General features: G+C 60.3%; 1 protein-coding gene across 7 annotated transcripts in view; it reads left to right on the top strand.

Annotated features, from left to right (window-relative positions):
* AGRN (agrin) overlaps window positions 1–27,684 on the top strand; it is a 99,191-nt gene that overhangs the window by 57,270 nt on the left and 14,237 nt on the right. For 4 of the 7 annotated variants that reach the window (XM_088066452.1, XM_088066450.1, XM_088066451.1 and 1 more), the window contains 23 exons: window positions 758–979; window positions 4,722–4,916; window positions 5,773–5,973; window positions 7,676–7,821; window positions 7,915–8,020; window positions 8,639–8,752; window positions 11,416–11,580; window positions 14,103–14,246; window positions 14,857–14,981; window positions 16,169–16,274; window positions 16,714–17,130; window positions 17,213–17,347; window positions 18,046–18,090; window positions 18,290–18,417; window positions 19,903–20,017; window positions 20,476–20,595; window positions 21,585–21,893; window positions 23,792–23,984; window positions 24,574–24,789; window positions 25,377–25,606; window positions 26,305–26,439; window positions 26,532–26,628; window positions 27,379–27,543. In XM_088066452.1, the coding sequence (XP_087922578.1) occupies window positions 758–979; window positions 4,722–4,916; window positions 5,773–5,973; window positions 7,676–7,821; window positions 7,915–8,020; window positions 8,639–8,752; window positions 11,416–11,580; window positions 14,103–14,246; window positions 14,857–14,981; window positions 16,169–16,274; window positions 16,714–17,130; window positions 17,213–17,347; window positions 18,046–18,090; window positions 18,290–18,417; window positions 19,903–20,017; window positions 20,476–20,595; window positions 21,585–21,893; window positions 23,792–23,984; window positions 24,574–24,789; window positions 25,377–25,606; window positions 26,305–26,439; window positions 26,532–26,628; window positions 27,379–27,543 (3,829 nt within the window). The remainder of the gene's footprint in view (window positions 1–757; window positions 980–4,721; window positions 4,917–5,772; window positions 5,974–7,675; window positions 7,822–7,914; window positions 8,021–8,638; window positions 8,753–11,415; window positions 11,581–14,102; window positions 14,247–14,856; window positions 14,982–16,168; window positions 16,275–16,713; window positions 17,131–17,212; window positions 17,348–18,045; window positions 18,091–18,289; window positions 18,418–19,902; window positions 20,018–20,475; window positions 20,596–21,584; window positions 21,894–23,791; window positions 23,985–24,573; window positions 24,790–25,376; window positions 25,607–26,304; window positions 26,440–26,531; window positions 26,629–27,378; window positions 27,544–27,684) is intronic. The other 3 variants (XM_088066453.1, XM_014259228.2, XM_088066456.1) reach the window with 1 other exon arrangement.

Below are 27,684 nucleotides of genomic sequence, written 5' to 3'. Positions count from 1 at the left end.
CTGGCTGGTGGGGGCATTCCTGGAGGGAATTCTTCATTGGGAGCTGGGATGAAGCCCTGGGATGTCCCTGCTAGCAGGGAGTGGGACACGGCCTCTGCTCTCTGCTGGCACTTTGTCACCACTGAGCATCGCCCCAGGGGAGGTGCAGGGCGGGGATCACAGATCCAGAGGGAATGCTGCTTCCCAGCTGGGGAATTGCCAGCCCCTGGCAGGCTCAGGGCTCCGCTGGAGTCCCTTCCCGAGGGCTGGCCTGAGGGAAGGACACGGGATGTCCCGTCCTTGGGAAGAGGAGGGAGGAGGATGGGACAGGGGATGAGCGGTGTGGTGGAACCAAGTGTGTCCTCTCCAGCCAGCTCCTCCTGGGGAACCCCCCGAGCTTTTCAGGGAACAGTGTGATCCCAGGTGTGGATCCCAGGGAAGGGAACTCTCCCTGTGCGAGCTTTGTGGAAGGTTCTGCCAGTGCTGCTGCTGCTGCTCCCATTTCCGGGCAGGGGCCAAGGTGGGAATCCCGTTCCCGGGGTGCGGGGGAGAAGATCCCGTGCCTGCTGCCCATCCCTAACCTCTGCCACGCATGGGGACCGTGCTGAGCCGGGCATGGCGGGGCGGCATGGAGGGGCCAGGGGCCAGGCTGGGGGCCAGCCCCACAGCTCTGCGCGCTCACCACGGCTTGGGGCAGGCAGGTGCCCCCGTGGGACGCTGGCACGTCCCGCTCCGCCACCCCCCCGAGCCACCCGCGCCTCTCCTGTCCCCTCCGCAGACCTGGGCGCGCCCAGCCCCTGCCTGAGCGTGGAGTGCGCCTTTGGGGCCACGTGCGTGGTGAAGAACCAGGAGGCCGTGTGCGAGTGCCAGCAGCAGTGCCAGGGCCGCTACGACCCCGTGTGCGGCAGCGACCAGCGCACCTACGGCAACCCCTGCGAGCTGCGCGCCATGGCCTGCGTGCTCCAGAGGGACATCGGCATCAAGCACAAGGGGCCCTGCGGTAAGGACGGGCTGGGATCGTGGTACTGGTGGTGGTGGCGCTGGCTGTGTCCTCAAAAAGGACATCAGGGTCAAGGACAAGGGGCCCTGTGGTGAAATTTGGGGCAGAAGTTCTTGTTTTGTTCCTGTTTTGTTCCTGTTTTGTTCCTGTTTTGTTCCTGTTTTGTTTCTGTTTTGTTCTTGTTTTGTTCTTGTTGTTGTTGTTGGCTTGTGTCCTCAAAAGGGACATCAGGATGAAGGACAAGGGGCCCTGTGGTAAGATTTTTGGGTGGGATTGTCGTTTTGTTGTTCATGGCCTGTGTCCTTCAGAGGAACGTCAGGGCCAAGGACAAGGGGCCCTGTGGCGAGATTTGGGGTTTGGTGTTGTTTTGTTGTTGTTGTTGGCCTGTGACCTCAAAAGGGATGTCAGGGTGAAGCACAAGGGGCCCTGAGGTGAAATTTGGGCTGGAGGTTGATGTTCGGTTGCTGTTTCATTGCTGTTTGGTTGTTTTGTTGTTGTTTTGTTGTTGCTTGGTTGGTTGTTTAATTATTGTTTGGTTGTTCAGTTCAATTGCTGTTCAATTGTTGTTCAGTTGCTGTTTGGTTGTTTGGTTGTTCGGTTGTTGCAGTTGTTCAGTTGCTGTTCGGTTGTTCAGTTGTAGTTGCTGTTCGGTTCTTGTTCGGTTGTTGCAGTTGCTGTTTGGTTGCTGTTTGGTTGTTCGGTTGTTGCAGTTGCTGTTCAGTTGCTGTTTGGTTGCTGTTTGGTTGTTGCAGTTGCTGTTCAGTTGCTGTTTGGTTGCTGTTTGGTTGTTGTTTGGTTGCAGTTGCTGTCTGGTTGTTGTTCGGTTGTTACAGTTGCTGTCTGGTTGGTTGTTGTTCAGCTGTTGTTCGGTTGTTGCGGTTGCTGTCTGGTTGTTTGGTGGTTGTTCAGCTGTTGTTTGGTTGTTGCAGTTGCTGTTTGGTTGTTTGGTGGTTGTTCAGCTGTTGTTTGGTTGTTGCAGTTGCTGTTTGGTTGTTCAGCTGTTGCTCGGCTGTTGCAGTTGTCCATCCACGTGCCGGCACACAGCGAGCGGTGCCTGAGCACGGCTGTGGCGCTGCCCGTGGGCACAGAGGGTTTGGGCTGTTCCAGCTCAGTGGAGGCAGGAGAGGATCGAGAGCCCACCCGGGATGTTCCATCCCCGCTGAAGGACAGTCGGAATGAGTGAGGAGCTGTTCCCTGTGCTCGGAATGAGTGAGGAGCTGTTCCCTGTGCTCGGAATGAGTGAGGAGCTGTTCCCTGTGCTCGGGATGAGTGAGGAGCTGTTCCCCCAGCTCGGGATGAGTGAGGAGCTGTTCCCCCAGCTTGGAATGAGTGGGGAGCTGTTCCCTGTGCTCGGGATGAGTGAGGAGCTGTTCCCTGTGCTCGGAATGAGTGGGGAGCTGTTCCCTGTGCTCAGGATGAGTGAGGAGCTGTTCCCCCAGCTCGGGATGAGTGAGGAGCTGTTCCCTGTGCTCGGGATGAGTGAGGAGCTGTTCCCCCAGCTCGGGATGAGTGAGGAGCTGTTCCCTGTGCTCGGGATGAGTGAGGAGCTGTTCCCTGTGCTCGGGATGAGTGAGGAGCTGTTCCCCCAGCTCGGGATGAGTGAGGAGCTGTTCCCTGTGCTCGGGATGAGTGAGGAGCTGTTCCCTGTGCTCGGGATGAGTGAGGAGCTGTTCCCTGTGCTCGGGATGAGTGAGGAGCTGTTCCCTGTGCTCGGGATGAGTGAGGAGCTGTTCCCTGTGCTCGGGATGAGTGAGGAGCTGTTCCCCCAGCTCGGGATGAGTGAGGAGCTGTTCCCTGTGCTCGGGATGAGTGAGGAGCTGTTCCCTGTGCTCGGGATGAGTGGGGAGCTGTTCCCTGTGCTCAGAATGAGTGAGGAGCTGTTCCCTGTGCTCGGGATGAGTGGGGAGCTGTTCCCTGTGCTCAGAATGAGTGAGGAGCTGTTCCCTGTGCTCGGGATGAGTGGGGAGCTGTTCCCCCAGCTCAGGATGAGTGGGGAGCTGTTCCCCCTCCACTGAACACTGGGCCTGGTGCTGTCCCTGCCCCTCCCTGCCCTAGGCTGAGGTCAGCAGGAGCCATCCCAATCCCTGAGGAGAACCCAAACACAGCTCAGACCTTCCCGTATCACAGAACCACAGAATATCCTGGGCTGGGATCCACAGGATCCCTGAATCCACCCCACCAATCCCACCCTGGAGTGGTGTCCAAACACTCCTGGAGCTCTGGCAGCCTCAGGGCCATGCCCATTCCCTGCTCTGGGCTCTTCCATCTGCTCCCTGTGCCAGTCAGGGTTTGTAGCCTGGCACAGCCTGGGCTAAACGGGATTCTCCCAGAACCAAATCTTTGGGATGTTCAGGTGGGGCTGAGCTAATGGCAGATGGATCAAAATACAGATTTCCTGCCCCAAACCTTCATGCTGGGAATCAGGAGCTGGCAGCTCTCATCGTCCCCTCGAGCCACAGATCCCCAGCATGGGCCAGGATTTCTGCCACAGAAAAAAAAAACTCCAGGGCAGGATAAAAACGTCCAGGGCAGGATAAAAACGTCCAGGGCAGGATAAAAACCACCAGGGCAGGATAAAAACCTCCAGGGCAGGATAAAAACCACCAGGGCAGGAAAAAAACCTCCAGGGCAGGATAAAAACGTCCAGGGCAGGATAAAAACCACCAGGGCAGGATAAAAACCACCAGGGCAGGATAAAAACCTCCAGGGCAGGATAAAAACCACCAGGGCAGGATAAAAACCTCCAGGGCAGGATAAAAACCACCAGGGCAGGATAAAAACCACCAGGGCAGGATAAAAACATCCAGGGCAGGATAAAAACATCCAGGGCAGGAAAAAAACCTCCAGGGCAGGATAAAAACGTCCAGGCCAGGATAAAAACGTCCAGGCCAGGATAAAAACCACCAGGCCAACAGCAGGAACCGAGCAGGGGGTTGGTGCCTCCTCCTCTTCCCCATTGCCAAGGCAGCAGCTGCTGTGTGAAAGAGAAAAGCAGGAAAAGCACCTTGGAGCCAAATTCCTGGTGAAATGACTGGCAGGGAGGGAAGGGAGGTGTTGGGAGGGGAGGATGAATCAGTGAATACCCAGGAGTCAGGGGATGTGCTGGCTGCTGTCTCCTGCAAGGAGGGAGAGCTGCTTGGAGAGGGGAATTTTTTACAAAATCAAGGTTTTCTGTGCCCCCAGCCTGGCTGGGAGAGTGCCAGGTGTGATGTTACACCTGCATATCCAGCAAAACAATCAAGCTGAAGGTGGAATTCCCCTTCCCACATCTCCCTGTGGGAATCTGCTGCCTCTCTGCCTGGAGCTGGTGGCTGATTTCTTGCTCCCTGTAATTGTGATCTCTCCCACCTCTTTGCTGGAACAGCCGTGGTGACAGTGACACTTCAGCCCCTTTCTCCAGGCCCTGATGGCTTTTAGAGGAGTTCTTGCCTTTCGCCTTCCAGCCTCTCCCTGCTCCTGCATCCCTTCCTTGCAGCGAGTTTTATTTCTGCATTGGTTGGGTTCCGAGCTGCCTTGGGAGGTTTGGGTGGGATTTTGGGTGGGATTTTTGGGAGGGTGGCGAGGTTGCCCAGAGCTGTGTCTGCCTCATCCCTGGAAGCGTCCGGCTTGGAGCTACCCCAGAGAGCCGAGGGTGTCCCTTAAAGATGAGCTTTAACTCCAACCCAGACAATTCCACGATTCCCGTGGAATCCCACACCTCCCGTGCTGTTTCAATCCTGATTTCTCCCCTCTCCCTGCACAGACCGCTGCGGCAAGTGCCAGTTTGGTGCCATCTGCGAGGCGGAGACGGGGCGCTGCGTGTGCCCCACCGAGTGCGTGCCCTCGGCGCAGCCTGTCTGCGGCACCGACGGCAACACCTACGGCAGCGAGTGTGAGCTGCACGTCCGTGCCTGCACCCAGCAGAAAACCATCCTGGTGGCTGCCCAGGGCCACTGCCGTGAGTGTGCCAGCGTCCCCTGTGTCCCCCGGGTCACCCGCGCTGCTGGCGGCGCAGGGAGAGGATGCTCGGCCCCGCTCGTCCTGCTCTGATCCCACTTTTATCCCAGATTTGGTCACTTGCGCGCCCTGCCCGAGTGACCATCCCTTTAACCTCTGGAATAATTGGATATTTTGGGGCTCTCCAGCAGCTTTTTAGCTCCAGCTGGTTTGGGTTTCTCCCTCGCTGGAAATGCCCCCCATGTTATTTGTCTGAGCCAAGCAAAGAAATTGGATTAATGTCCATGGGGCCAAGTCGGGAATTAGGCAAAAAACGCGTTAACAGCCAGCAGCAGAGCTGAGAGCACGAGGCTCTGTTTGATCCTTTCCCTCCCCTCCATCCCCTGGGGTCAATTCCTCTTTGTTCCTGCCTCCCCTCCCCACTCCTCAGCCGGGGGAGCTGTCTGGGCTAATTTCTTAATGAATTAAAAGCCCTGCTCAGCTTCTTCATTAGGACAAAAGCTGCCGTGATGATTCGAGCCTCATAAAAACCTGTGCAGCTGGGGCTGGGTGTTCCGGGGTGAGATTCTCCAAGAATTTGGGGGAGGATGGGTGAGGGTGGCAGCTGACTCCCAGAATAAACCATTAAATGGGATTTTTCCTCCAGAAGGAGCTGCTGGGCAATCCAAAACGCTCAGGGTGGGCACCCAATAATTTGCGGGGTTTAACTAAGGGATGAGATGACAATAACTGCCCCCAGCTCTGGGACGCAGCGCCGGTGGCCGCAGGAGCTGCTGGGGTGGCTGAGTGTGTCCCTCCCTGTGTCCCTCCCTGTGTCCCTCCCTGTGTCCCTCCCTGTGTCCCTCCCTGTGTCCCAGAGTCGTGTGGCAGCTCCGTGTGCTCCTTCGGGAGCCGCTGCGTGGCCGGGCAGTGCCTGTGCCCGCGCTGCGAGCGCCAGCCCCCGGCCCCGGTGTGCGGCACCGACGGCGTCACCTACGGCAGCCCCTGCCAGCTGCAGGTGGCCTCGTGCCAGCTGCAGAGGAGCATCGAGGTGGCCAGGATGGGACCCTGCGAGGACGGTAGGTTGGTCCTGCTTGCCCCCACGGCTGGGGGAAAGGGGAGAGGGTTTGTGCACCGGGAGCTTCGCTGCTGCCCCCTGTGCCCCGTGAGACCCCAAAAACCCCCCAGAACTGCAGGTCCTGTGCCAGCCATGTGTCCCTCACTGCCCCCTGTGCCCTGTCAGACCCCAAACCCCCCAGAACAGCAGGTCCTGTGCCCTGTCAGACCCCAAACCCCCAGAACAGCAGGTCCTGTGCCCTGTCAGACCCCAAACCCCCAGAACAGCAGGTCCTGTGCCCTGTCAGACCCCAAACCCCCAGAACAGCAGGTCCTGTGCCCTGTCAGACCCCAAACCCCCAGAACAGCAGGTCCTGTGCCCCATCAGACCCCAAACCCCCAGAACAGCAGGTCCTGTGCCCCATCAGACCCCAAAAACCCCCAGAACAGCAGGTCCTGTGCCCTGTCAGACCCCAAAAACCCCCAGAACAGCAGGTCCTGTGCCCCATCAGACCCCAAAAACCCCCAGAACAGCAGGTCCTGTGCCAGCCACATTTCCCTGCTGCCGTCTGTGCCCCACAGGACCCCCAGCACCCCCAGTTCTGTGCCAGCCCCCTTCTAATTCCAATCCCCATTCTGCTATCCCAGTTTTTCCCAATTCTATCCAAACTACCCTTGGAGTCAGGGCCTCCCCACCCTCACAGGGAGGAATTTTTCCCCTATTTCCCACCTAAATTTCCCATTTTTCAGTCTGAAGCCATTCCCCCTTGTCCTGTCTCTGCATCCCGTGTAAATTTGCCCTCTCCAATGGCATCCCTGGCATCCTGGAAGGGCTTTGGAACTGGATGATCTTTCGGCTCCCTCCCAACCCAACCCATGCCATGGCTCTGTTGAGCCAGCAGAGCTCCAGGGAAGGTTTTGGGGTCGGCTCTACCTTGTTTGGTGAGACAAAAAATAAAGAATTCGCTGAATTTTCCCACTGTGGGGAAAGCTGCGGATTCCTGCTGGCACAGGGAGGGAGCTGAGATTCCCTGGCACACGTGGTGCTGCTGGGAAGGACGTGAGAGCAGGGCAGAACTGAGGAGAGGGGAACAGACAGAACAGGGTGTTTGATCACAGCCCTGCTCAGGGGATTTCAGGTTGCTGTCCCTCTGCGAGCAGAGCCTGAATAATTCTCTGTGTAATGCCAAAGCCCAGGCTTTGATCACTCCATAAAAAGGGCCGGGTTCCCCTTCCCCCCTCTCCTTTTCCCCTTTCAGCAGCCTTTGAAATCAGCCACATCTCTGCTGCTGCGGCTGCAGCTTCCTGCAGAGCACCAGGGATTTCAAACCTCTCCCTGCCCCAAATCCCAGCCCTCCCCAGCTCATCCCCAGCTCCCTGTGCAGGTGGGTTTGGGATGGGGAGAGGATCTGGATCCCAGCACGGAGCGGGATTGCCGCTGCAGCCAGCGGCAGCCGGGTGGGCACAGCTGGGGGAGGAGGAGCTCGGGCCACCTGCTCGAGCCCCTTTGCACTGTCACAACCCCCGCCACCAGTGGGACACCTGCCTCGTCCGCCTGGGGCAGGATTTTGGGGCTGGAAGGTGAAATATCCTGGGATTTGGACGGGTCTGTGCAGATCTGGACGCGTCCTCAAACCGGGACGGGGCTTTGTCCCTGTCCCCTGCGCGTCCCCCGGCTGTGCCCCGCCAGGAGGGAGCCCCGTGCCACGGTGTCCTTGTCCCCAGAGTGCGGCTCGGGGGGCTCCGGCTCGGGGGACGGCAGCGAGTGCGAGCAGGAGCGGTGCCAGCAGTTCGGGGGCTGGTGGGACGAGGACGCCGAGGACGAGCCCTGCGTGTGTGACTTCACCTGCCTGACCGTGCCCCGCAGCCCGGTGAGCCCTGCCCTCCTGCCGGCCCTCCCCAGGCACACGGGCACCCCGTGCCAGGACAGACACCCCTGAGCTGTCCCCTCGCTGTGCTGGCAGGTGTGTGGCTCTGACGGTGTCACCTACGCCAGCGAGTGCGAGCTGAAGAAGACGCGGTGTGAGAAACGCCAGGAGCTCTTTGTCACCAGCCAGGGAGCCTGTAGGGGTGAGTCCCCTGAGGGAAGCCACCCCTCCTGGCTGGGCGTGTCCCTGGGTGTGTCCCTGGGTGTGTCCCTGGGTGTGTCCCTGGGTGTGTCCCCTGGGTATCCCCTGGGTGTGTCCATGGGTGTGTCCCTGGGTGTCCCCTGGGCATGTCCCCTGAGGGAAGCCACTCCTCCCTGCTGGGTGTGTCCCCATGGTGTGTCCCCAGGTGTGTCACCTGGGTGTGTCCCCATGGCATGTCCCTAATGCCCTTTCCCTGGGAATAAGCAGGAACTGCTCACAGGGGACACCCCCCGCCCCCGTCGCTGTGCTCTGCTGTCCCCACTCCCGGATCCCCCGGCCATCCCCTCCTGTCCCCACTCCCGGATCCCCCGGCCATCCCCTCCTGTCCCCACTCCCGGATCCCCCTGCCATCCCCTCCTGTCCCCACTCCCGGATCCCCCGGCCATCCCCTCCTGTCCCCACTCCCGGATCCCCCGGCCATCCCCTCCTGTCCCCACTCCCGGATCCCCCGGCCATCCCCTCCTGTCCCCACTCCCGGATCCCCCGGCCATCCCCTCTGGTCCCCAGTGTCCCCAGGAGGATTTGCAGTGACCCGAGCGTCGCTGTCCTCCCCCCGCAGCCCTGGCCACCACCCCGCCGCCCCTGCTGGTCACGCACTGCAGCCAGAGCGTCTACGGCTGCTGCCCGGACAACGTCACGCTGGCGCTGGGTGTGGGTGCGGCCGGATGTCCCAGTGAGTACCACCTCGGGGCTCCCAGCACCGCCGGGGGAGGCTGCAGCGGGGATTTGGGGTCCTGGAAGAGGAGATGTGGACACTCCCCAGCTGTAGGATCCTGGGATGTTGAAGTTGGCAAAGCCTTCCCCTGTTGCCAAATTCGTGTCCCCAAGTGCCACATCCCGAGGTTTTCTGAATGTTTCCAGGGATGGCAATTCCATCGCTTCCCTAGACATTCCATTCCAAAACCTGACCACTCTTCCAGTCAACAAATCTCCCCAAATATCCAACCTGAACCTCCCCTGGTGCAACTTTTCCTCTGGTCCTGGGAGAGGGGACTGACCTCCACAGCCTCCCACTGCTGGTGATCCTCCGTCCTTCCAAAATCCCCGAGCCTACTCCCAGGCCTAAATCCCTTTGGAATGCGGGAGGGCAGGCTGGTGGAGTCCCCTTTGGATGTCCCCAGAGGTGCCACCAGGGCCTTGGTGCCTTCAACGCATTGCTGGGCTCAGGGGTTTCCGCCTGCCTGGGTGACCAGAATATTCCGTGCTGGGAAAGGCGTCACCTGGGGACCTGCCGGTGGCCCAGTGACAGGTGGTGACCCCCGTGCAGGAAGCTGAGCTGGCCGGTAGCTCATTAATATTTATTCACTAATTAGCCGAGCCAGCGGGAGCGTTTGGAAAGGCTCTCAGCAGCTGAGGCTGTGGCTGCCTGATGGGGGAAAACATCAGCCCATGGAGACAACTCTGGGCTGGGATAATGCCTGAGCAGGGAGTGCTGGATAATGGGAACAGCAGCTGGATAATGGGAACAGCAGCTGGATAATGGGAACAGCAGCTGGATAATGGGAACAGCAGCTGGATAATGGGAACAGCTGCAGGAGATGTGGGGGCGCTGCCCAGGGGGACGCTCCAGGGGACAGGAGCATTTCCATCGCTCTGGCAGGGACCATCTTTGGGTTTTCTGATGGGAATCCTGCCCCCCAATCCATGGACACAGCTTCCCAGTGTTGGTGTTCCCAGTGGGAATCCCAGTGTTGGTGTTCCCAGTGGGAATCCTGCCCCCCGATCCATGGACACAGCTCCCTAGCTGGCTGGGACCCAGATCCCACCAGTTTGTGTCCCCCCTGTGTCCCCCCTGTGTCCCCCCTGTGTCCCCCCTGTGTCCCCCGTGTCCCCCATGTCCCCCCCCGTGTCCCCCCCGTGTCCCCCCCGTGTCCCCCCTGTGTCCCCCCTGTGTCGCCCCCGTGTCCCCCCCGTGTCCTCTCTGTGTCCCCTCTGTGTCCCCCATGTCCCTGCCATGTCCCTCGGGGGTTATCGCCACATAAGGAGCAGTTTGAATTCCCTGGACATTCCCTTTCCTTGCTGCTCCCCAGCCGTCCCTTGCAGTCCCTTGCCGTCCCTTGCTGTCCCTTTCCCGCTGGGACAAGGACAGCATGTCCCTGTCTCTCTTTGGCCGCCTTGCCTCCATCAAGCCGCTCGTTAATGAATTAATAATCAGCCTCTAATGACTTCCTTCCCCTTGGATGTTAATGGGAGAGGAGCTCTGGATGGCGGCGGGCTCGGCCTGGCGGAGGGGAGCGGGGCGGTGACAGCAGTGACAGCAGTGACAGGGGTGAAAGGGGGTGACAGGGGGTGACAGCGGTGACAGCAGTGACAGTGGTGTGACAGGGGTGTGACAGGGTGGCAGCAGTGTGACAGGGGGTGATGGGGTGTGACAGGAGTGACACGGGTGATGGGGTATGACGGGTGACAGTGGTGACAGTGGTGACAACAGTGTGACAGCGGTGACAGGGGTGTGCCAGGGGTGTACCAGGGGTGTGGCAGCGATGTGACAGCGGTGTGACAGTGGTGACAGCGGTGTGGCAGCAGTGACACCAGTGACAGGGGTGATGGGGTGTGCCAGGGGTGTGGCAGCGGTGACAATGGTGTGGCAGCGGTGACAGCGGTGTGACAGTGGTGTGACAGCGGTGTGACAGTGGTGACAGCGGTGTGACAGTGGTGTGACAGTGGTGTGACAGCGGTGTGACAGTGGTGTGACAGTGGTGTGACAGTGGTGACAGCGGTGTGACAGCGGTGTGACAGTGGTGTGACAGTGGTGTGACAGTGGTGTGACAGTGGTGTGACAGTGGTGTGGCAGCGGTGACAGCGGTGTGACAGCGGTGTGACAGCGGTGTGACAGTGGTGTGACAGCGGTGTGACAGTGGTGTGACAGTGGTGTGACAGCGGTGTGACAGTGGTGTGGCAGCGGTGACAGCGGTGTGACAGTGGTGTGGCAGCGGTGTGACAGCGGTGTGACAGCGGTGTGACAGTGGTGTGACAGCGGTGTGACAGCGGTGTGACAGTGGTGTGGCAGTGGTGACAGCGGTGTGACAGTGGTGTGACAGTGGTGTGGCAGTGGTGACAGTGGTGTGACAGTGGTGTGACAGCGGTGTGACAGCGGTGTGACAGCGGTGTGACAGTGGTGTGACAGTGGTGTGACAGCGGTGACAGCGGTGTGACAGTGATGTGACAGCGGTGTGACAGTGGTGTGGCAGCGGTGACAGCGGTGTGGCAGCGGTGTGGCAGTGGTGACACCAGTGACAGGGGTGATGGGGTGTGCCAGGGGTGTGGCAGCGGTGACAGCAGTGTGGCAGTGGTGTGACAGCGGTGTCCCTGCTGTCCCTGCTGTCCCCGCTGCAGGCTCGTGCCAGTGTAACCCCTACGGCTCCTACGGTGGCTCCTGTGACCCGGGCTCGGGCCAGTGCTCCTGCAAGCCCGGCGTGGGCGGCCTCAAGTGTGACCGCTGCGAGCCCGGCTTCTGGAACTTCCGCGGCATCGTCACCGACGGCAGGAGCGGCTGCACGCGTGAGTGACGGCTGGGGACAGCCCTGAGTGACACCTGGGGACAGCCCTGAGTGACACCTGGGGACAGCCCGGAGTGATGGCTGGGGACAGCCCAGAGTGACACCTGGGGACAGCCCTGAGTGACACCTGGGGACAGCCCGGAGTGATGGCTGGGGACAGCCCGGAGTGATGGCTGGGGACAGCCCGGAGTGACAGCTGGGGACAGCCCTGAGTGACTGCTGGGGACAGCCCTGAGTGACACCTGGGGACAGCCCTGAGTGACGGCTGGGGACAGCCCTGAGTGACACCTGGGGACAGCCCGGAGTGACGGCTGGGGACAGCCCTGAGTGACACCTGGGGACAGCCCTGAGTGACAGCTGGGGACAGCCCTGAGTGACGGCTGGGGACAGCCCTGAGTGACACCTGGGGACAGCCCTGAGTGACAGCTGGGGACAGCCCTGAGTGACAGCTGGGGACAGCCCGGAGTGATGGCTGGGGACAGCCCGGAGTGATGGCCCAGAGTGACAGTGAGGGGACACTGCTCTGAGTGACGGCTGGGGACACTGCCCAGAGTGGGATAATGATAGTGATGTCACCCTGACTGACAGGGATGACACCCCTGAGTGACAGTGATGTCGTCCCAAGTGACAGGGGTGGGACACTGAGAGTGATGTCACCCCAAGGGACAGGGGTGTCACCCTGAGTGACAGGGATGTCACCCCAAGGGACAGGGGTGGGACACTGACAGGGGTGTCACCCTGAGTGACAGGGGTGTCCACCCCAAGGGACAGGGGTGGGACACTGAGAGTGATGTCACCCTAAGGGACAGGGGTGTCACCCCAAGGGACAGGGGTGGGACACTGAGAGTGATGTCACCCTAAGGGACAGGGGTGTCACCCCAAGGGACAGGGGTGGGCCATCCCCAGCCCACCCTGCGTGAGCCTTTGGCCACTTCAGGAACCCCGATGTTTGTCCCTTTTGTCCCCCACGGTGGCTCCGGGTCCCCTTTGGGGTCACCAGAGGCCATCGGGACATCCCGGCCTGCCTGGCCCCTCCTCCTGGCTCTTTCCTTGGATTTCGGAGGGAATCCCTCACCAAACTCTGGGGTTTTCCCCTTTCCCACCCCATGACAATGTTTTTCCCCATTCCCACCCTATAACAGCAGGATTTCCCTTTTTCCCCTATTCCCACCCCATAACAGTGTTTTTCCCCATTCCCACCCCATAAGAATGTTTTTTCCCCCTTTCCCACCCCATAACTGTGGTTTTTCCCTTTTTCCCCAATTCCCACCCTGTAACTGTGGGTTTTTTCCCCTGTTCCCAACCCATAACTGCATTTCCCCTCTTCCCACCCTATAACTGTGGGGTTTTCCCCCATCCCCACCCCATAACAGTGTTTTTTTCCCCATTCCCACCCCATAACTGCATTTCCCCCATCCCCACCCCATACCAGTGTTTCTCCCCATCCCCACCCCATATCACTGTTTCCCCCCGCCCCGTTCCAACCCCATAACAATGTTTTATCCCCCATCCCCACCCCATAACAATGTTTTATCCCCCATCCCCACCCCATACCCCGCCCCGTTCCCACCCCATAACAATGTTTTATCCCCCATCCCCACCCCATCCCACTGTCCCCCCATCCCCACCCCATATCACTGTCCCCCCGTTCCCACCCCATATCACTGTCCCCCGTTCCCACCCCATACCAGTGTTTATCCCCCATCCCCACCCCATATCACTGTCCCCCCATCCCCACCCCATATCACTGTCCCCCCATCCCCACCCCATTCCACTGTCCCCCCGTTCCCACCCCATATCACTGTCCCCCTGTTCCCACCCCATATCACTGTCCCCCGTTCCCACCCCATACCAGTGTTTATTCCCCATCCCCACCCCATATCACTGTCCCCCCATCCCCACCCCATCCCACTGTCCCCCGTTCCCACCCCATATCACTGTCCCCCCATCCCCACCCCATATCACTGTCCCCCCATCCCCACCCCATTCCACTGTCCCCCCGTTCCCACCCCATATCACTGTCCCCCCATCCCCACCCCATATCACTGTCCCCCCATCCCCACCCCATTCCACTGTCCCCCCATCCCCACCCCATATCACTGTCCCCCCATCCCCACCCCATATCACTGTCCCCCCATCCCCACCCCATTCCACTGTCCCCCCGTTCCCACCCCATATCACTGTCCCCCCATCCCCACCCCATATCACCGTCCCCCCATCCCCACCCCATTCCACTGTCCCCCCGTTCCCACCCCATATCACTGTCCCCCCATCCCCACCCCATATCACTGTCCCCCCATCCCCACCCCATTCCACTGTCCCCCCCTTCCCACCCCATATCACTGTCCCCCCCTCCCCACCCCATATCACTGTCCCCCCATCCCCACCCCATTCCACTGTCCCCCCATCCCCACCCCATATCACTGTCCCCCCGTTCCCACCCCATACCAGTGTTTATTCCCCATCCCCACCCCATCCCCCTGTCCCCCGTGGTTCCCCCGCTCACGGTGTTGCCGTTGGCAGCGTGCGGCTGTGACCCGGTGGGCTCGGTGCGCGATGACTGCGAGCAGATGTCGGGGCTGTGCTCCTGCCGGACGGGCGTCACGGGCATGAAGTGCAACCTGTGCCCCCACGGCGGCAAACTGGGCACCGCCGCCTGCCAGGAAGGTGTGGGGCACCCCTGGGACTCCCCCTCCTGCTCCTCTGGGGTTTGGGGGCTGCAGGAAATGGGATTTCGCTTCCTATAATTGGGATTCCCGGATAATTGGGGTTGTGCTTCCCATATAATGGGATTTAGGCTCCTGCATCACTGGGGTTTTCGTTTCTGTTTATTTGGGATTTTGGGTCCTGTGTAATTGGGATTTTTGTTCCTGTATAATTGGGATTTTGCTTCCTGTATTTGGGATTTTGGCTGCTGTTACTGGGATTTAGGCTGCTGTTACTGGGATGGGATTTTGGCTGCTGTTACTGGGATTTGGGTCCTGTGTAACTGGGATTTTGGCTGTTGTTGCTGGGATTTTGGCTGCTGTAACTGGGATTTGGCTGTTGTTACTGGGATTTGGCTGTTGTTACTGGGATTTTGGCTGTTGTTACTGGGATTTGGCTGTTGTTACTGGGATTTTGGCTGCTGTAACTGGGATTTGGCTGTTGTTACTGGGATTTTGGCTGCTGTAACTGGGATTTGGCTGTTGTTACTGGGATTTTGGCTGCTGTAACTGGGATTCTGGCCGCTGCCTGCCCAGGATGTTCCATGCATCGCTGCTCTCCCTGTCCCCAGATCCCACAGCCCCCAGGTCGTGCAAGGAGCTGAGCTGTGACTTCGGGGCCTCGTGCGTGGAGGTGAACGGCTTCGCCCACTGCGAGTGCCCGTCCCCGCTGTGCTCCGAGGCCAACATGACCAAGGTTTGGGGACGGCACCTTTGGGGTGCTCAGGGCTGTTTGGGGTGCTCAGGGATGTTTGGGGTGCTCAGGGATGTCTGGGGTGCTCAGGGATGTTTGGGGTGCTCAGAGGTGTTTGGGGTGCTCAGGGGTGTTTGGGGTGCTCAGGGGTGTTTGGGGTGCTCAGGGATGTCTGGGGTGCTCAGGGATGTTTGGGGTGCTCAGGGGTGTTTGGGGTGCTCAGGGGTGCTCAGGGGTGTTTGGGGTGCTCAGGGATGTCTGGGGTGCTCAGGGATGTTTGGGGTGCCCAGAGGTGTTTGGGGTGCTCAGGGGTGTTTGGGGTGCTCAGAGGTGTCTGGGGTGCTCAGGGGTGTTTGGGGTGCTCAGGGATGTCTGGGGTGCTCAGGGGTGTCTGGGGTGCTCAGGGATGTTTGGGGTGCTCAGAGGTGTTTGGGGGGCTCAGGGGTGCTCAGGGGTGTTTGGGGTGCTCAGGGATGTCTGGGGTGCTCAGGGATGTTGGGGGTGCTCAGAGGTGTTTGGGGTGCTCAGGGGTGCTCAGGGGTGTTTGGGGTGCTCAGGGATGTCTGGGGTGCTCAGGGATGTCTGGGGTGCTCAGGGGTGTTTGGGGTGCTCAGGGGTGTCTGGGGTGCTCAGGGATGTTTGGGGTGCTCAGAGGTGTTTGGGGTGCTCAGAGGTGTTTGGGGTGCTCAGGGGTGCTCAGGGGTGTTTGGGGTGCTCAGGGATGTCTGGGGTGCTCAGGGATGTCTGGGGTGCTCAGGGGTGTTTGGGGTGCTCAGAGGTGTCTGGGGTGCTCAGGGGTGTTTGGGGTGCTCAGGGATGTCTGGGGTGCTCAGGGGTGTTTGGGGTGCTCTGGGGTGCTCAGGGATGTCTGGGGTGCTCAGGGGTGTTTGGGGTGCTCAGGGGTGTTTGGGGTGCTCAGGGATGTCTGGGGTGCTCAGGGATGTTTGGGGTGCTCAGGGGTGTTTGGGGTGCTCAGGGGTGTTTGGGGTGGGATGTTCAGGGGTCTCTCCCCCACAGAATCAGGCAGGAATTGTTCCCTGCCTGGCAGGGGGGACGTGCAGGTGGCACCTGTGAGCCCCCTGTCCCCCCCAGGCACGCTGGGTCCCTCTGTGCCCCAGGGACGCTGCCAGCCTGCAGGGCCCCGTTGGTGTCACTGGGAGGTTGCAGCTGAGTGTCCCCTGTGTCCCCAGGTGTGTGGCTCCGACGGTGTCACCTATGGGGACCAGTGCCAGCTGCAGACCATCGCCTGCAGGCAGGGCCAGCACATCACGGTCAAGCACCTGGGGCAGTGCCACGGTGAGTGTCACTGGGCAGTGCCACTGAGTGTCCCCTGGGCAGTGTCACACTCAGTGTCCCCTGGGCAGTGTCACACTCAGTGTCCCCTGGGCAGTGCCACTGAGTGTCCCCTGGGCAGTGTCACACTCAGTGTCCCCTGGGCAGTGTCACATTCAGTGTCCCCTGGCAGTGTCACTCAGTGTCCCCTGGGCAGTGCCAGTGAGTGTCCCGTGGGCAGTGTGTCACACTCACTGTCCCCAGGGCAGTGTCACTGTTAGTGTCCCCTGGGCAGTGCCACTGAGTGTCCCCTGGCAGTGTCACCCCGTGTCCCACAGCTGGCCCTGCCTGTCCCACCCTGTGGGACACCCCTGCCACAGCAGATTCCCTTCCCGGGTTTGTCACCCCCTTCCCGCTGCCACCCCCGGCCTTCCCCCTCCTCACCTCCGGTGTCTGCCCGCAGAGTCCGTCACCCCCGCGGGCCCCCCGGTGCCCCCCACGCCGCTGCCCACGCTGCCCCCGGATCGGCTCCTGCTGCCCGCGCCCCCTCGGGCCCCGGCACCCACCGGGGCGGCCACCACTGTCCCCACCGGGGCGGCCACCACTGTCCCCACCGGCATAGCCACCGCCCCATCGCCGCGAGCCGAGCCCACGCAGCGAGGCCACCCCACCACGAGGCGTGTGACAACGGCCAGGCCGGCCACCACGGCCTGGGTCACCCACGGCGTGCACAAGGCCACCGTCCGCCCGCTGGTCACCGTGCCCGTGCTGGCGGTCACCGGCCGGCCGGGCTACGGCGAGTCCGGCAGCGCCGAGGGCAGCGGGGACCAGGACGCGGGCGGCAGCGGGGACCAGGAGTCCAGCGGGGCCGGATCTGCCGGTGAGTGCCAGCCCCACACCTCGGGCCAGCTCGGTCACCGCGCTCAGGGGGCGCTGCCCGACGTCCCCTCGCTGTCCCCCAGGTGAGGAGGAGCCGGACGAAGGCCAGGTGATGTCCACGCCCGCCATCGAGAGGGCCACGTGCTACAACACCCCCCTGGGCTGCTGCTCCGACGGCAAAACCGCGGCTGCTGATGCAGAGGGGAGCAACTGCCCAGGTGAATTTGGGGCTGGGGGAGGGCTCCAGGGTCCCCTTGGGGTCAGGAGCTGGGGATCTCTCAAGGCGGATGACACAGAAGGGCCCAGGTGGATTTGGGGCTGGGGGAAGGTTTGGGATCACTTTGGGGTCAGGAATCAGGGGCCGTGTTCCAGATTTTTCCTCACTGAAGTCCTCCCTTGTTCCTTGGGGTTCCAGTGGGACATCCCCTTTTCCTCTGGGAAAACACCAGTTTCCCTTTTAACCCATAAAAGACAGTGGCTATGTGAAGGGAAGGGAGAGGGAGAGGGAGAGGGAAAGGGAAAAGGAAAAAGGAAAAAGGGAGAGAGATGAAGGAAAAAAGGGAAGGGAAAAGAAAGAGAGAAGAGAAAAGGAAAAGGAGGAGAGAAAGGCAGGGAAAAGGAAAAGTGAAAGAAGGGAGAGGGAGAGGGAGAGGGAGAGGGAAAGGGAAAGGGAAAGGGAAAGGGAAAGGGAAAGGGAAAGGGAAAGGGAAAAGAAGAGGAAGCCTGTGTGTGGTTCCCACAGCGGGATCTCTCTGTCTCTGCACCCCCAGGCCTGGCACTCCTGGTGAGGCTGCAGGGGGGGTTGGCCGGCTGGCCAGGCCGGCTGTGCCCCGTGCCAGGTGTCCCCGTTGTCCCGGCCCCGCTGTGCCCCTGGCTGCCGTGGCGCGTTCTCTAACGTGTCTCTCTTGTCCCCCAGCTCCGGGGGCTGCTCTCCGGGCCGGAGCTCGCAGGAACCCGTCTGGTAAAAGCTGCCATCTCCAGCCTGGCCTTTGCCATCTGCTCCAGCACTAATCCTCCATGGCTGTCCCCGTCCCATCCCGACTAACCCGGCACTGGCACTACCCCCACACTGCCATCCCCCTTTCCCAAGGACTCCGGCGCTCCCTCGCCACCCCCTGCCCAGCTAAAGGGATTTGTCTTGTGTTCCCTCCCTCTGCCAGCCACCAAAGTGTTCCAAGGAGTGCTGATCCTGGAGGAGGTAGAGGGCCAGGAGCTGTTCTACACCCCAGAGATGGCTGACCCCAAATCCGAGCTCTTCGGGGAGACGGCGCGGAGCATCGAAAGCGCGGTAAGTTCCGTGGGATCCGGACACCATGGAGTCCGAGAATCTCAGGATCCAGGTTGGGAATGGCCTCCAGGATCACCAGATCCAGCCCAGCACCCCCACATTCACCAGCAAACCCCATCCCAATCCCCACATTCCTCGAGCTGTTCCAGGGATGGGGATTCCAGCACTGCCGTGGACAACTTGTGCCAGCGCCTGGCTGCCTCTTCAGGGAGGAAATTTGTCCTTAATATCCACCCTAAACCTCTTCTGGTGCAACTTGAGGCCCTTTGCTGCCATCCTGTCACTTCTTCCCTGGAGATGAGCCTGACTCCCAGCTGGCCACAGCTTCCCTTTGTTCTGTGCTGGATCAGAAATCCCTTTTCCAGCCTGACCTCGATGCTGGGACTGTTCTGACACCTCTGGGATTCCCAAAGTGTTTTATCTTCGGGAAAAGCCCTGAGACAAAGATATGCCCCAAATCCTTTTGCCCTCCAGTTCAGCTGCGTGTCTGTGGGATATTCCTGGTGTTAAATCCACTGTCCCACCTCTAAGAATCCCCTGCACCTCCAGCTGTGGGAGCGGGTGGATTTTGGGTGAGAATTTGTCCGTTTGGGGATGCTGAGGCAGTGCTGGGTGGCAGAGAAGTCACAAATCAGCTCTGCAAGGGCAGGGATATCTCTGGAGCTGATTCCAAGCCCTTGGAGCAGCCCTGGGAGCAGCTGGGCTGGGCCAGGTGGCTCCTCCAGCCCTTGTGACAATAACAATGTCCCCAGTGTGCCCGAGGGTGGCAAAGCTCCCCAAATCTTCATTCTCCAGCTTGCTCGTTCAGGGGCTCCACCGGTTCCCAGTTTTCCATGGAAACACAAAACCATGGCACAAAAGTCCCCCTTGGCACGCCCTTCCCGATGCCACCGTCAGTCCCCAGTGCCACCTCCCCGCCCTGATGTGCTCCTGGTCCTTTCCAGCCACCATTCCCAAAGGGGAAATGGGAACGTGGGATCGTTAATGAGTTAATGAGTTAATTCCTGCCTTTGCCTCAGCCGGAGCTGGTGCTCCTCGCTGTCCTTCCCGCCCCTCCTGACAAATCCCACAGCATCCCAGAGCCAGGCTGGGGAGGCAGGCGGGATTTCAGGATGCAGAGTGAGGCTTTGCGGGATTTTCCCGAGTTCCTGAGCAGCTTTGCAGGGCTTTGGGAGAGATCAGCAGGACTGGGATGCCACACAAAGGGAAATCCCGGGATGAGCTGCGAGGTGGATCCGCTCCGGCTCCGTTCTGCTCCTCCTCACCGTGGGAATGGTTCCCTGTCCCGCTTTATTTATGGATCCCGTCCTTCCCTTTGCCGTAAATAGCAGGGACCGGCTGGAGCTGGCACATCCCTGTTCCCTCCCTGCAAAAGCTTGGAAGCAAATGCAAGCCTGGCTGAGAGTTGGGATTTTTCCCGGGCAGGATCCCCATCCCAGGATCTCCCCATTAACCAGGATGTTCCCTTTACTCCTTCCCAATCAGCTGGATGAGCTTTTCCGCGCTTCTGATGTCAGGAAGGATTTCAAGAGCATCCGAGTGCGGGACCTGGGCCAGAGCAACGCTGTCAGGGTCATCGTGGAGGCCCACTTTGACCCAGGTAGGGCCATTCCCAGCAGGAATTCTGGCTGGAGAAACCCGGGTGGAGAGGAGAGGGAAAGAACCGTCCTAAAATTCAGTGGGGTTGGCTCTTTTATCCAGCAAAATTTCCATGTGGGCAGAGCTGGGAGGAGCTGCACCCTAAGGAAGCTGGAAGGGTTTTCCTTGGGAAAGAGGATTATTTTCCTTGGGAAAGGAGGGGTATTTTCCTTGGGAAAGGAGGATCGTTTTCCTTGGGAAAAGAGGATTATTTTCCTTGGAAAGGAGGGGTATTTTCCTTGGAAAGGAGGATTATTTTCCTTGGGAAAGGAGGGGTACTTTCCTTGGGCAAGGAGGGGTATTTTCCTTGGGAAAGGAGGGGTACTTTCCTTGGGAAAGGAGGGATTTGGGGAGGTCATGGGAAGGAAATTCCTGTTGGAATCTCCACTGTTGCTCCCTTCCCCTCCTGGCTGGGATCAGCCACGTCCTACACGGCCGCCGATATCCAGGGGGCTCTGCTGAAGCAGATCCGAGCTTCCAAGAAAAAAAACATCCTGGTGAAGAAGCCCCAGACGGAGCACATCAAATTCATGGATTTTGGTGAGTGCCCTGGGATTAGGGCTTCAAAATGCCAGGGGGGCTCTGCTGCTCCTGCCAGGGCTTTGCAGCTGCGGCACCAACCCTCCCAAAGCTTCCCCAGGTGGCTCTGGAGGAATCACGGAATTCTGGGGGCTGGGAGATGAACGATCATCCGGAGCATGGGCAGGGATCTTCCTGTGCCAGCCTGGCCTTGGGCACTTCCAGGGATCCAGGGACAGCCTCAGCTTCCCTGGGAAATACAGTCCAGGGCCCAGAATTGTTTTGCCCTCAGGAAAAGCAGGAAAGGGTTCAAATTCCCCTGTTTCCATGGAATATGGCTGGTGGTGCCCATGGAGGTGTGGCATGGAGCTCAGCCTGGAATTCCAGGGGGGTGGCCACTCTGGGACTCCTCCTGCTCCATCCCTGCCAGAATTCCTGGGAAAAGTGGGCACATGGAGCCTGGCAGAGGCACAGCCCCACCACCACTATCCCAAAAAAACCCATTTTTTTGTCCACTTTGAGGCCTCTTAGGGTGCAAATTCCTCCTCCAGGACCAGGCAGGCTGCTCTTCCATAAACCCACCTCTGACCCCAAAACTGACCCACCCTGACCCCAAAACTGACCCACCTCTGACCCCAAAACTGACCCACCCTGACCCCAAAACTGACCCACCTCTGACCCCAAAACTGACCCACCCTGACCCCAAAACTGACCCACCCCGACCCCAAAACTGACCCACCCCTGACCCTAAAATTGACCCACACCTGACCCTAAAACTGACCCACACCTGACCCTAAAACTGACTCACCCCTGACCCTAAAATTGACCCACACCTGACCCTAAAATTGACCCACCCCTGACCCTAAAACTGACCCACACCTGACCCCAAAACCGACTCACCCCGACCCTAAAACGAACCCACCCCTGACCCTGACCCCACCCCTGACCCTGCCCCACCCTTGACCCCGACCCTTTCCCCCCGAGCCTGACCCCCCTGTGCTGTGTTCCAGACTGGATCCCGCGGCTCTTCACCACCACCGTCACTACCACCACGGCCACCACCATGGCCCCGGCCACCACCCGCCGGCTCCCCGCGGCCACCGCGGCCCCGGGCCAGCCCCCGGAGCCCACGGGCAGCACCAGGAGGCCGAGCCCCGGCGGCGGCCGCGGGAAGCCCACCCGGCAGCCCCCCGGCACCGGCAGAGCCCCCCGGCCCTGCGAGTCGCAGCCCTGCCTGCACGGCGGCACCTGCGAGGACGACGGGCAGGACTTCACCTGCAGCTGCCCCGCAGGGAGAGGAGGGGCCGTGTGTGACAAATGTACGTGCTGCTCCCAAAAAATCCCGCCTTGGGGGCCTGAAAAATCCATTCCCGTGGGCGGGGGTGCCGGCCCGCTGTGCCAGGTTGTTCCAGCCTGGATTTGGACACTTCCAGAGACGGGAAACAGCTACAAAACCACGGAGTAGGGACGGGGGGAGGTGCAAACCAGCCCCCAGATCAGCCCTGGCACTGCAGGGCTTGGTGCCACCAGCTGTGCCAGCTCTGTCACCACAGCTCGTGTGGGTCCACAAGGCTGGAAAAGGTGAGCAGGATCAATTCCTCCCCGGCTCCGCCCTGATCCCAAAGAGCTCGGGAGCTGCTGCTCTGTTGTCCCAGCTCATGGCAGCATCACTTGGGGCCACCCGGGGTCACCCGGGGTCACCCAGCATCACCCAGAGCCACCCAGGGTCACCCGGGGTCACCCGGGGTCACCCAGCATCACCCAGAGCCACCCAGGGTCACCTGGGGTCACCCGGGGCCACCCAGCGTCACCCAGAGCCACCCAGGGTCACGTGGGGTCACCCAGACTCACCCAGGGTCACCCAGTGTCACTTGGGGCCACCCGGGGTCACCCGGTGTCACCCAGCCCACCCCGCTGTCAGGGTCACCCGGGGTCACCCAGGGTCACTCAGTGTCACCCAGCGTAACCCAGTGTCACCCAGTGTCACTCTGTCACCTGGGGTCACCCAGGGTCACCAGAGGAGTCTGAGTTACTGCTCTGAGTGTCTGGAGGGATTGTTTCCCAGGAGAACATTCCCTGGAGGGATAATTCCTGGGAGAACATTCCCTGGAGGGATAATTCCTGGGAGAACATTCCCTGGAGGGATAATTCCCAGGGTCACATTCCCTGGAGGGATAATTCCCAGGAGAACATTCCCTGGAGGGATAATTCCCAGGAGAACATTCCCTGGAGGGATAATTCCCAGGAGAACATTCCCTGGAGGGATAATTCCCAGGAGAACATTCCCTGGAGGGATAATTCCCAGGAGAACATTCCCTGGAGGGATAATTCCCAGGAGAACATTCCCTGGAGGGATAATTCCCAGGAGAACATTCCCTGGAGGGATAATTCCCAGGAGAACATTCCCTGGAGGGATAATTCCCAGGGTCACATTCCCTGGAGGGATAATTCCCGGGAGAACATTCCCTGGAGGGATAATTCCCAGGAGAACATTCCCTGGAGGGATAATTCCCGGGAGAACATTCCCTGGAGGGATAATTCCCGGGAGAACATTCCCTGGAGGGATAATTCCTGGGAGAACATTCCCTGGAGGGATAATTCCCAGGAGAACATTCCCTGAGTGGGATAATTCCCAGGAGAACATTCCCTGGAGGGATAATTCCCAGGAGAACATTCCCTGAGTGGGATAATTCCCAGGAGAACATTCCCTGGAGGGATAATTCCCAGGGTCACATTCCCTGGAGGGATAATTCCCAGGAGAACATTCCCTGGAGGGATAATTCCCAGGAGAACATTCCCTGGAGGGATAATTCCCAGGGTCACATTCCCTGGAGGGATAATTCCTGGGAGAACATTCCCTGGAGGGATAATTCCCAGGGTCACATTCCCTGGAGGGATAATTCCCGGGAGAACATTCCCTGGAGGGATAATTCCCAGGAGAACATTCCCTGGAGGGATAATTCCCAGGAGAACATTCCCTGGAGGGATAATTCCCAGGAGAACATTCCCTGGAGGGATAATTCCCAGGAGAACATTCCCTGGAGGGATAATTCCCAGGAGAACATTCCCTGGAGGGATAATTCCCAGGAGAACATTCCCTGGAGGGATAATTCCCAGGAGAACATTCCCTGAGTGGGATAATTCCCAGGACCCCATCCTGCACAGGCGGGAGAACATTCCCAGCTTTGTGTCCTCGTGTCCCCTCCTGTCCCCGCAGCTGTCGGGTACTTCATCCCCAGCTTCGGGGGCAAATCCTACCTGGCCTTCAAGACGATGAGGGCCTACCACACGGTGAGGATTTCCATGGAATTCCGGGCCCTGGAGCCCAGCGGGCTGCTCCTCTACAACGCCCAGAAACACGGCAAGGATTTCATCTCGCTGGCGCTGGTGGGCGGCTTCGTGGAGCTCAGGTGAGCCCCAGCACCAGGAATTTACATCCCAGGACTGGGAATTTGCATCCTAAAAAGCCTCAAAGTGGACAAAAATCGGGATTTATTTTTTTGGGGGGTGGGGGGGATGCTGGAATAGTCAGGGAGCTCATTCCCTCTTTTTGGCAAAGTGAACTCGCTGGTCTCACTTTGAATTTCAAAAAGCTCAGAGGTGTGGGAGGTTGGGGTTTTTTTGAGAGATCTTTTTTTGGTGAGGTTTTTTTTTAACCAAGAGAAGAAATGCGGAGAGGGGGGAGAAAAAGGCAAGGGAGGAAAGCGCCAGAGTGGCTTTTTTTGTATTCCAAAATCCAAGGGTTTGGAATGAGGGGAGGGGGAGGACAGCAGGGACAAGGAGGGAGAGAGAGGGAGAAGAGGGATAGAGAAAAGGAAGGAGAGAAGGAGGGATGGAGAGAAGGAGGGATGGAGAGAAGGAGGGATGGAGAGAAGGAGGGATGGAGAGAAGGAGGGAATAAGAAAGGGAGGGAGGGAGGGAGGTCCCCAAGTGGCACGGCAGCTCTGGCACAGCCCAGCTGTGGCACCTCTGGGCACAAGCACCAGGCTCTCCCGGCAGGTTTAACACCGGCTCTGGCACGGGCACGGTGACCAGCAAGGTCCGGGTGGAGCCGGGCCGCTGGCACCGGCTGGTGGTGACGCGGAACCGGCGCAGTGGCGCCCTGGCCGTGGATGGGGAGCCCCACGTCAGCGGGCACAGCCCCCCGGGCACCGATGGCCTCAACCTGGACACCGACCTGTTCATCGGGGGCGTGCCCGACGAGCACATGGCCCTGTGAGGGTGGCACTGCGGCTGGCGGGTGGCACTGGGACCGTGAGGGTGGCACTGGGACCGTGAGGGTGGCACTGGGCCTGTGAGGGTGGCACTGGGCCTGTGAGGGTGGCACTGGACCCGTGAGGGTGGCACTGGGCCCGTGAGGGTGGCACTGTGCCTGTGAGGGTGGCACTGGGACCATGAGGGTGGCACTGGGACCGTGAGGGTGGCACTGGGCCCATGAGGGGACACTGTGCCTGGGAGGGTGGCACTGGACCCGTGAGGGTGGCACTGGGGCCATGAGGCTGTCACTGTCCCATGAGGGTGGCACAGCCCCTGCCATGGTGCCAAGGCAGGGCTGGCTCCCATCTCACCCTCAACCCCAGAATCCCTCCCACCTTGCCCACCCAGGCACTCCATGGGCAGCCTGAGCCTGCTGCCCACCAGAACTCCCTGGGGACAAACCCCAGAACTCCCTGGGGACAAACCCCAGAACTCCCTGGGGACAAACCCCAGAACCCCCTGGGGACAAACCCCAGAACCCCCTGGGGACAAACCCCAGAACCCCCTGGGGACGAACCCAGGGCCCAACGCCGTGTTCCCCTCAGGGTGGCCGAGCGCACGGCGGCCTCGGCGGGGCTGCGGGGCTGCATCCGCCAGCTGGGCATCAACAACCGCCTGCACGAGCTGCGCCAGGGCGCCGGCGACGTCCTCTACGGCAGCGCCGTGGGCGAGTGCGGCACCGAGCCCTGCCAGCCCAACCCCTGCCAGCACGGCGGCACCTGCCACGCCAGGGAGGCCGACATGTTCCACTGCCAGTGCCTCGAGGCCTACACGGGTACGGGCACGGGCACCGCTGGGCTCTGAGGGGGTTTTGGGGTACAGGGATGGGCATTGTGGGGTTTTCACTCCTCTGAGGGTTCTGAGGCAGTTTTTGGGGTATGGGAGTGGGCACTGGGGGATTCTGAGAGAGTTTTTGGGGTGTGTGGGTGGGCACTGGGGGCTTTTCACCCGTCTGTGGGTCCTGAGGGAGTTTTTGGGGTTGCTGTGGAGGGTGAAGCTATGTCTGGTGCTGTCCATAAATTTGGGGTGGAATATGGAGATAAGGGCCAGGATCTGGCTGTCCTCATGCCCCAAACAATGTCCCCTTTAGGGGCATTAAACAATGTCCCCTCAAGGCATTTTAGGGGTGTGGTGCCCCTCCATTTGTGGGGTTCACTGTGGGGAAATTCTTCACTGAAAGAGGGATTGAGCACGGGATTTGTCTTTGGGCACAGGAATTGTCTTTGGGCATGGGAATTGTCTGCCCAGGCTGGAGTCACTGTCCCTGGAGGGGTTTATCAAAGCCTGGAGGTGGTACTCGGTGCCAGGGTTTTGTTGCTGAGGAGCTGTTGGGTCGTAGATTGATCTCCAGGACCTTTTCCATCCTGGTTCATTCTGGGATCGTGTGGGATTGTGTGGGAAGCAGCTGAGGCGGGAGGAGAGGCTGTGGGGGACCCTGGGGGGGTTGGTGACGAGCTGCCTGTCCCACCGCAGGGCCCACGTGCGCTTTCGAGAGGAACCCGTGCGAGCCCTCGCCGTGCCACGCCTCTGCCACCTGCCTGGTGCTGCCCGACCGGGGAGCCCTGTGTGCCTGCCCCATGGGCCGCCAGGGCCACCTCTGCGAGCAAGGTGGGACTGTGGGGTGGGGCTGGGGGAGCCCTGAGGGCAGCCGGGGCACCGGCCGTGCCTCCCGAGGCTCACGCTGCCCGCTTTGTGCCCAGTGACAGAGCAGGACCGCTCCGTGCCCTTCCTGCCAGAGTTCAACGGCTTCTCCTACCTGGAGCTGAACGGGCTGCAGAGCTTTGTGCCTGACCTGCAGTGAGTGAGGGACGGGGAAAATCCCCACCCACAGCACCCTGAGCACGAGGGGCATCCTCACCTGGCAGGGGTGCCACAAACAGCCCTCGGTGCCACATCCACCTTCCCTGTGCCACATCCAGTGCCACAAACAGCCCCCTGTGCCACAAACAGCCCCCTGTGCCACAAACAGCCCCCTGTGCCACATCCACCTTCCCTGTGCCACATCCAGTGCTACATCCAGCCCCCTGTGCCACAAACAGCCCCCTGTGCCACAAACAGCCCCCTGTGCCACAAACAGCTCCCTGTGCCACAAACAGCCCCCTGTGCCACAAACAGCTCCCTGTGCCACAAACAGCCCCCGGTGCCACATCCAGCCCCCTGTGCCACATCCAGTGCTACATCCAGCCCCCTGTGCCACATCCAGTGCTACATCCAGCCCCCTGTGCCACATCCAGCCCCCTGTGCCACATCCAGTGCTACATCCAGCCCCCTGTGCCACAAACAGCCCCCGGTGCCACAGACAGCTCCCTGTGCCACAAACAGCCCCCTGTGCCACAAACAGCCCCCTGTGCCACATCCAGTGCCACATCCAGCTCCCTGTGTCACATCCAGTGCCACCTCTCCCTTCCCTGTGCCACATCCAGCTTCTCCCCCTTGTCACTTCTGCCACCTCCACGGTCTCGGGCAGGCAGGGTTATGCCAAGGGAGGCGGGTGTGGAGTGGGAGGGCAGCAGGATGGGAGGGTATCCGCAGCCCTGCTCTCCTCAGGGACAAGATGTCCATGGAAGTGGTGTTCCTGGCCAAGAACCCCAGCGGGATGATCTTCTACAACGGCCAGAAGAGCGATGGCAAAGGGGACTTTGTGTCCCTGGCGCTGCATGAGGGGCACCTGGAGTACAGATACGACCTGGGCAAAGGGCCAGCCCTGCTCAGGTGAGCCCTGACGTGCCCATCCTGGTTTTTACTGGGACATCCAGCTTTATATTCCCGTTTATTTCCAGCTGAGGGAGCAGGAGCTGGAGCTCCTGCATTTCCCCTTTCCCGTGCACTCCCTGTCCTCCGAGTGCCCCAGGG

The sequence above is a fragment of the Pseudopodoces humilis genome, chromosome 24 (assembly GCF_049639895.1).
Source record: "Pseudopodoces humilis isolate 2021_Gansu_Grassland_sample_001 chromosome 24, ASM4963989v1, whole genome shotgun sequence".
Lineage (NCBI taxonomy): Eukaryota > Metazoa > Chordata > Aves > Passeriformes > Paridae > Pseudopodoces > Pseudopodoces humilis.
This window is presented reverse-complemented; position numbering and strand designations above follow the sequence as displayed.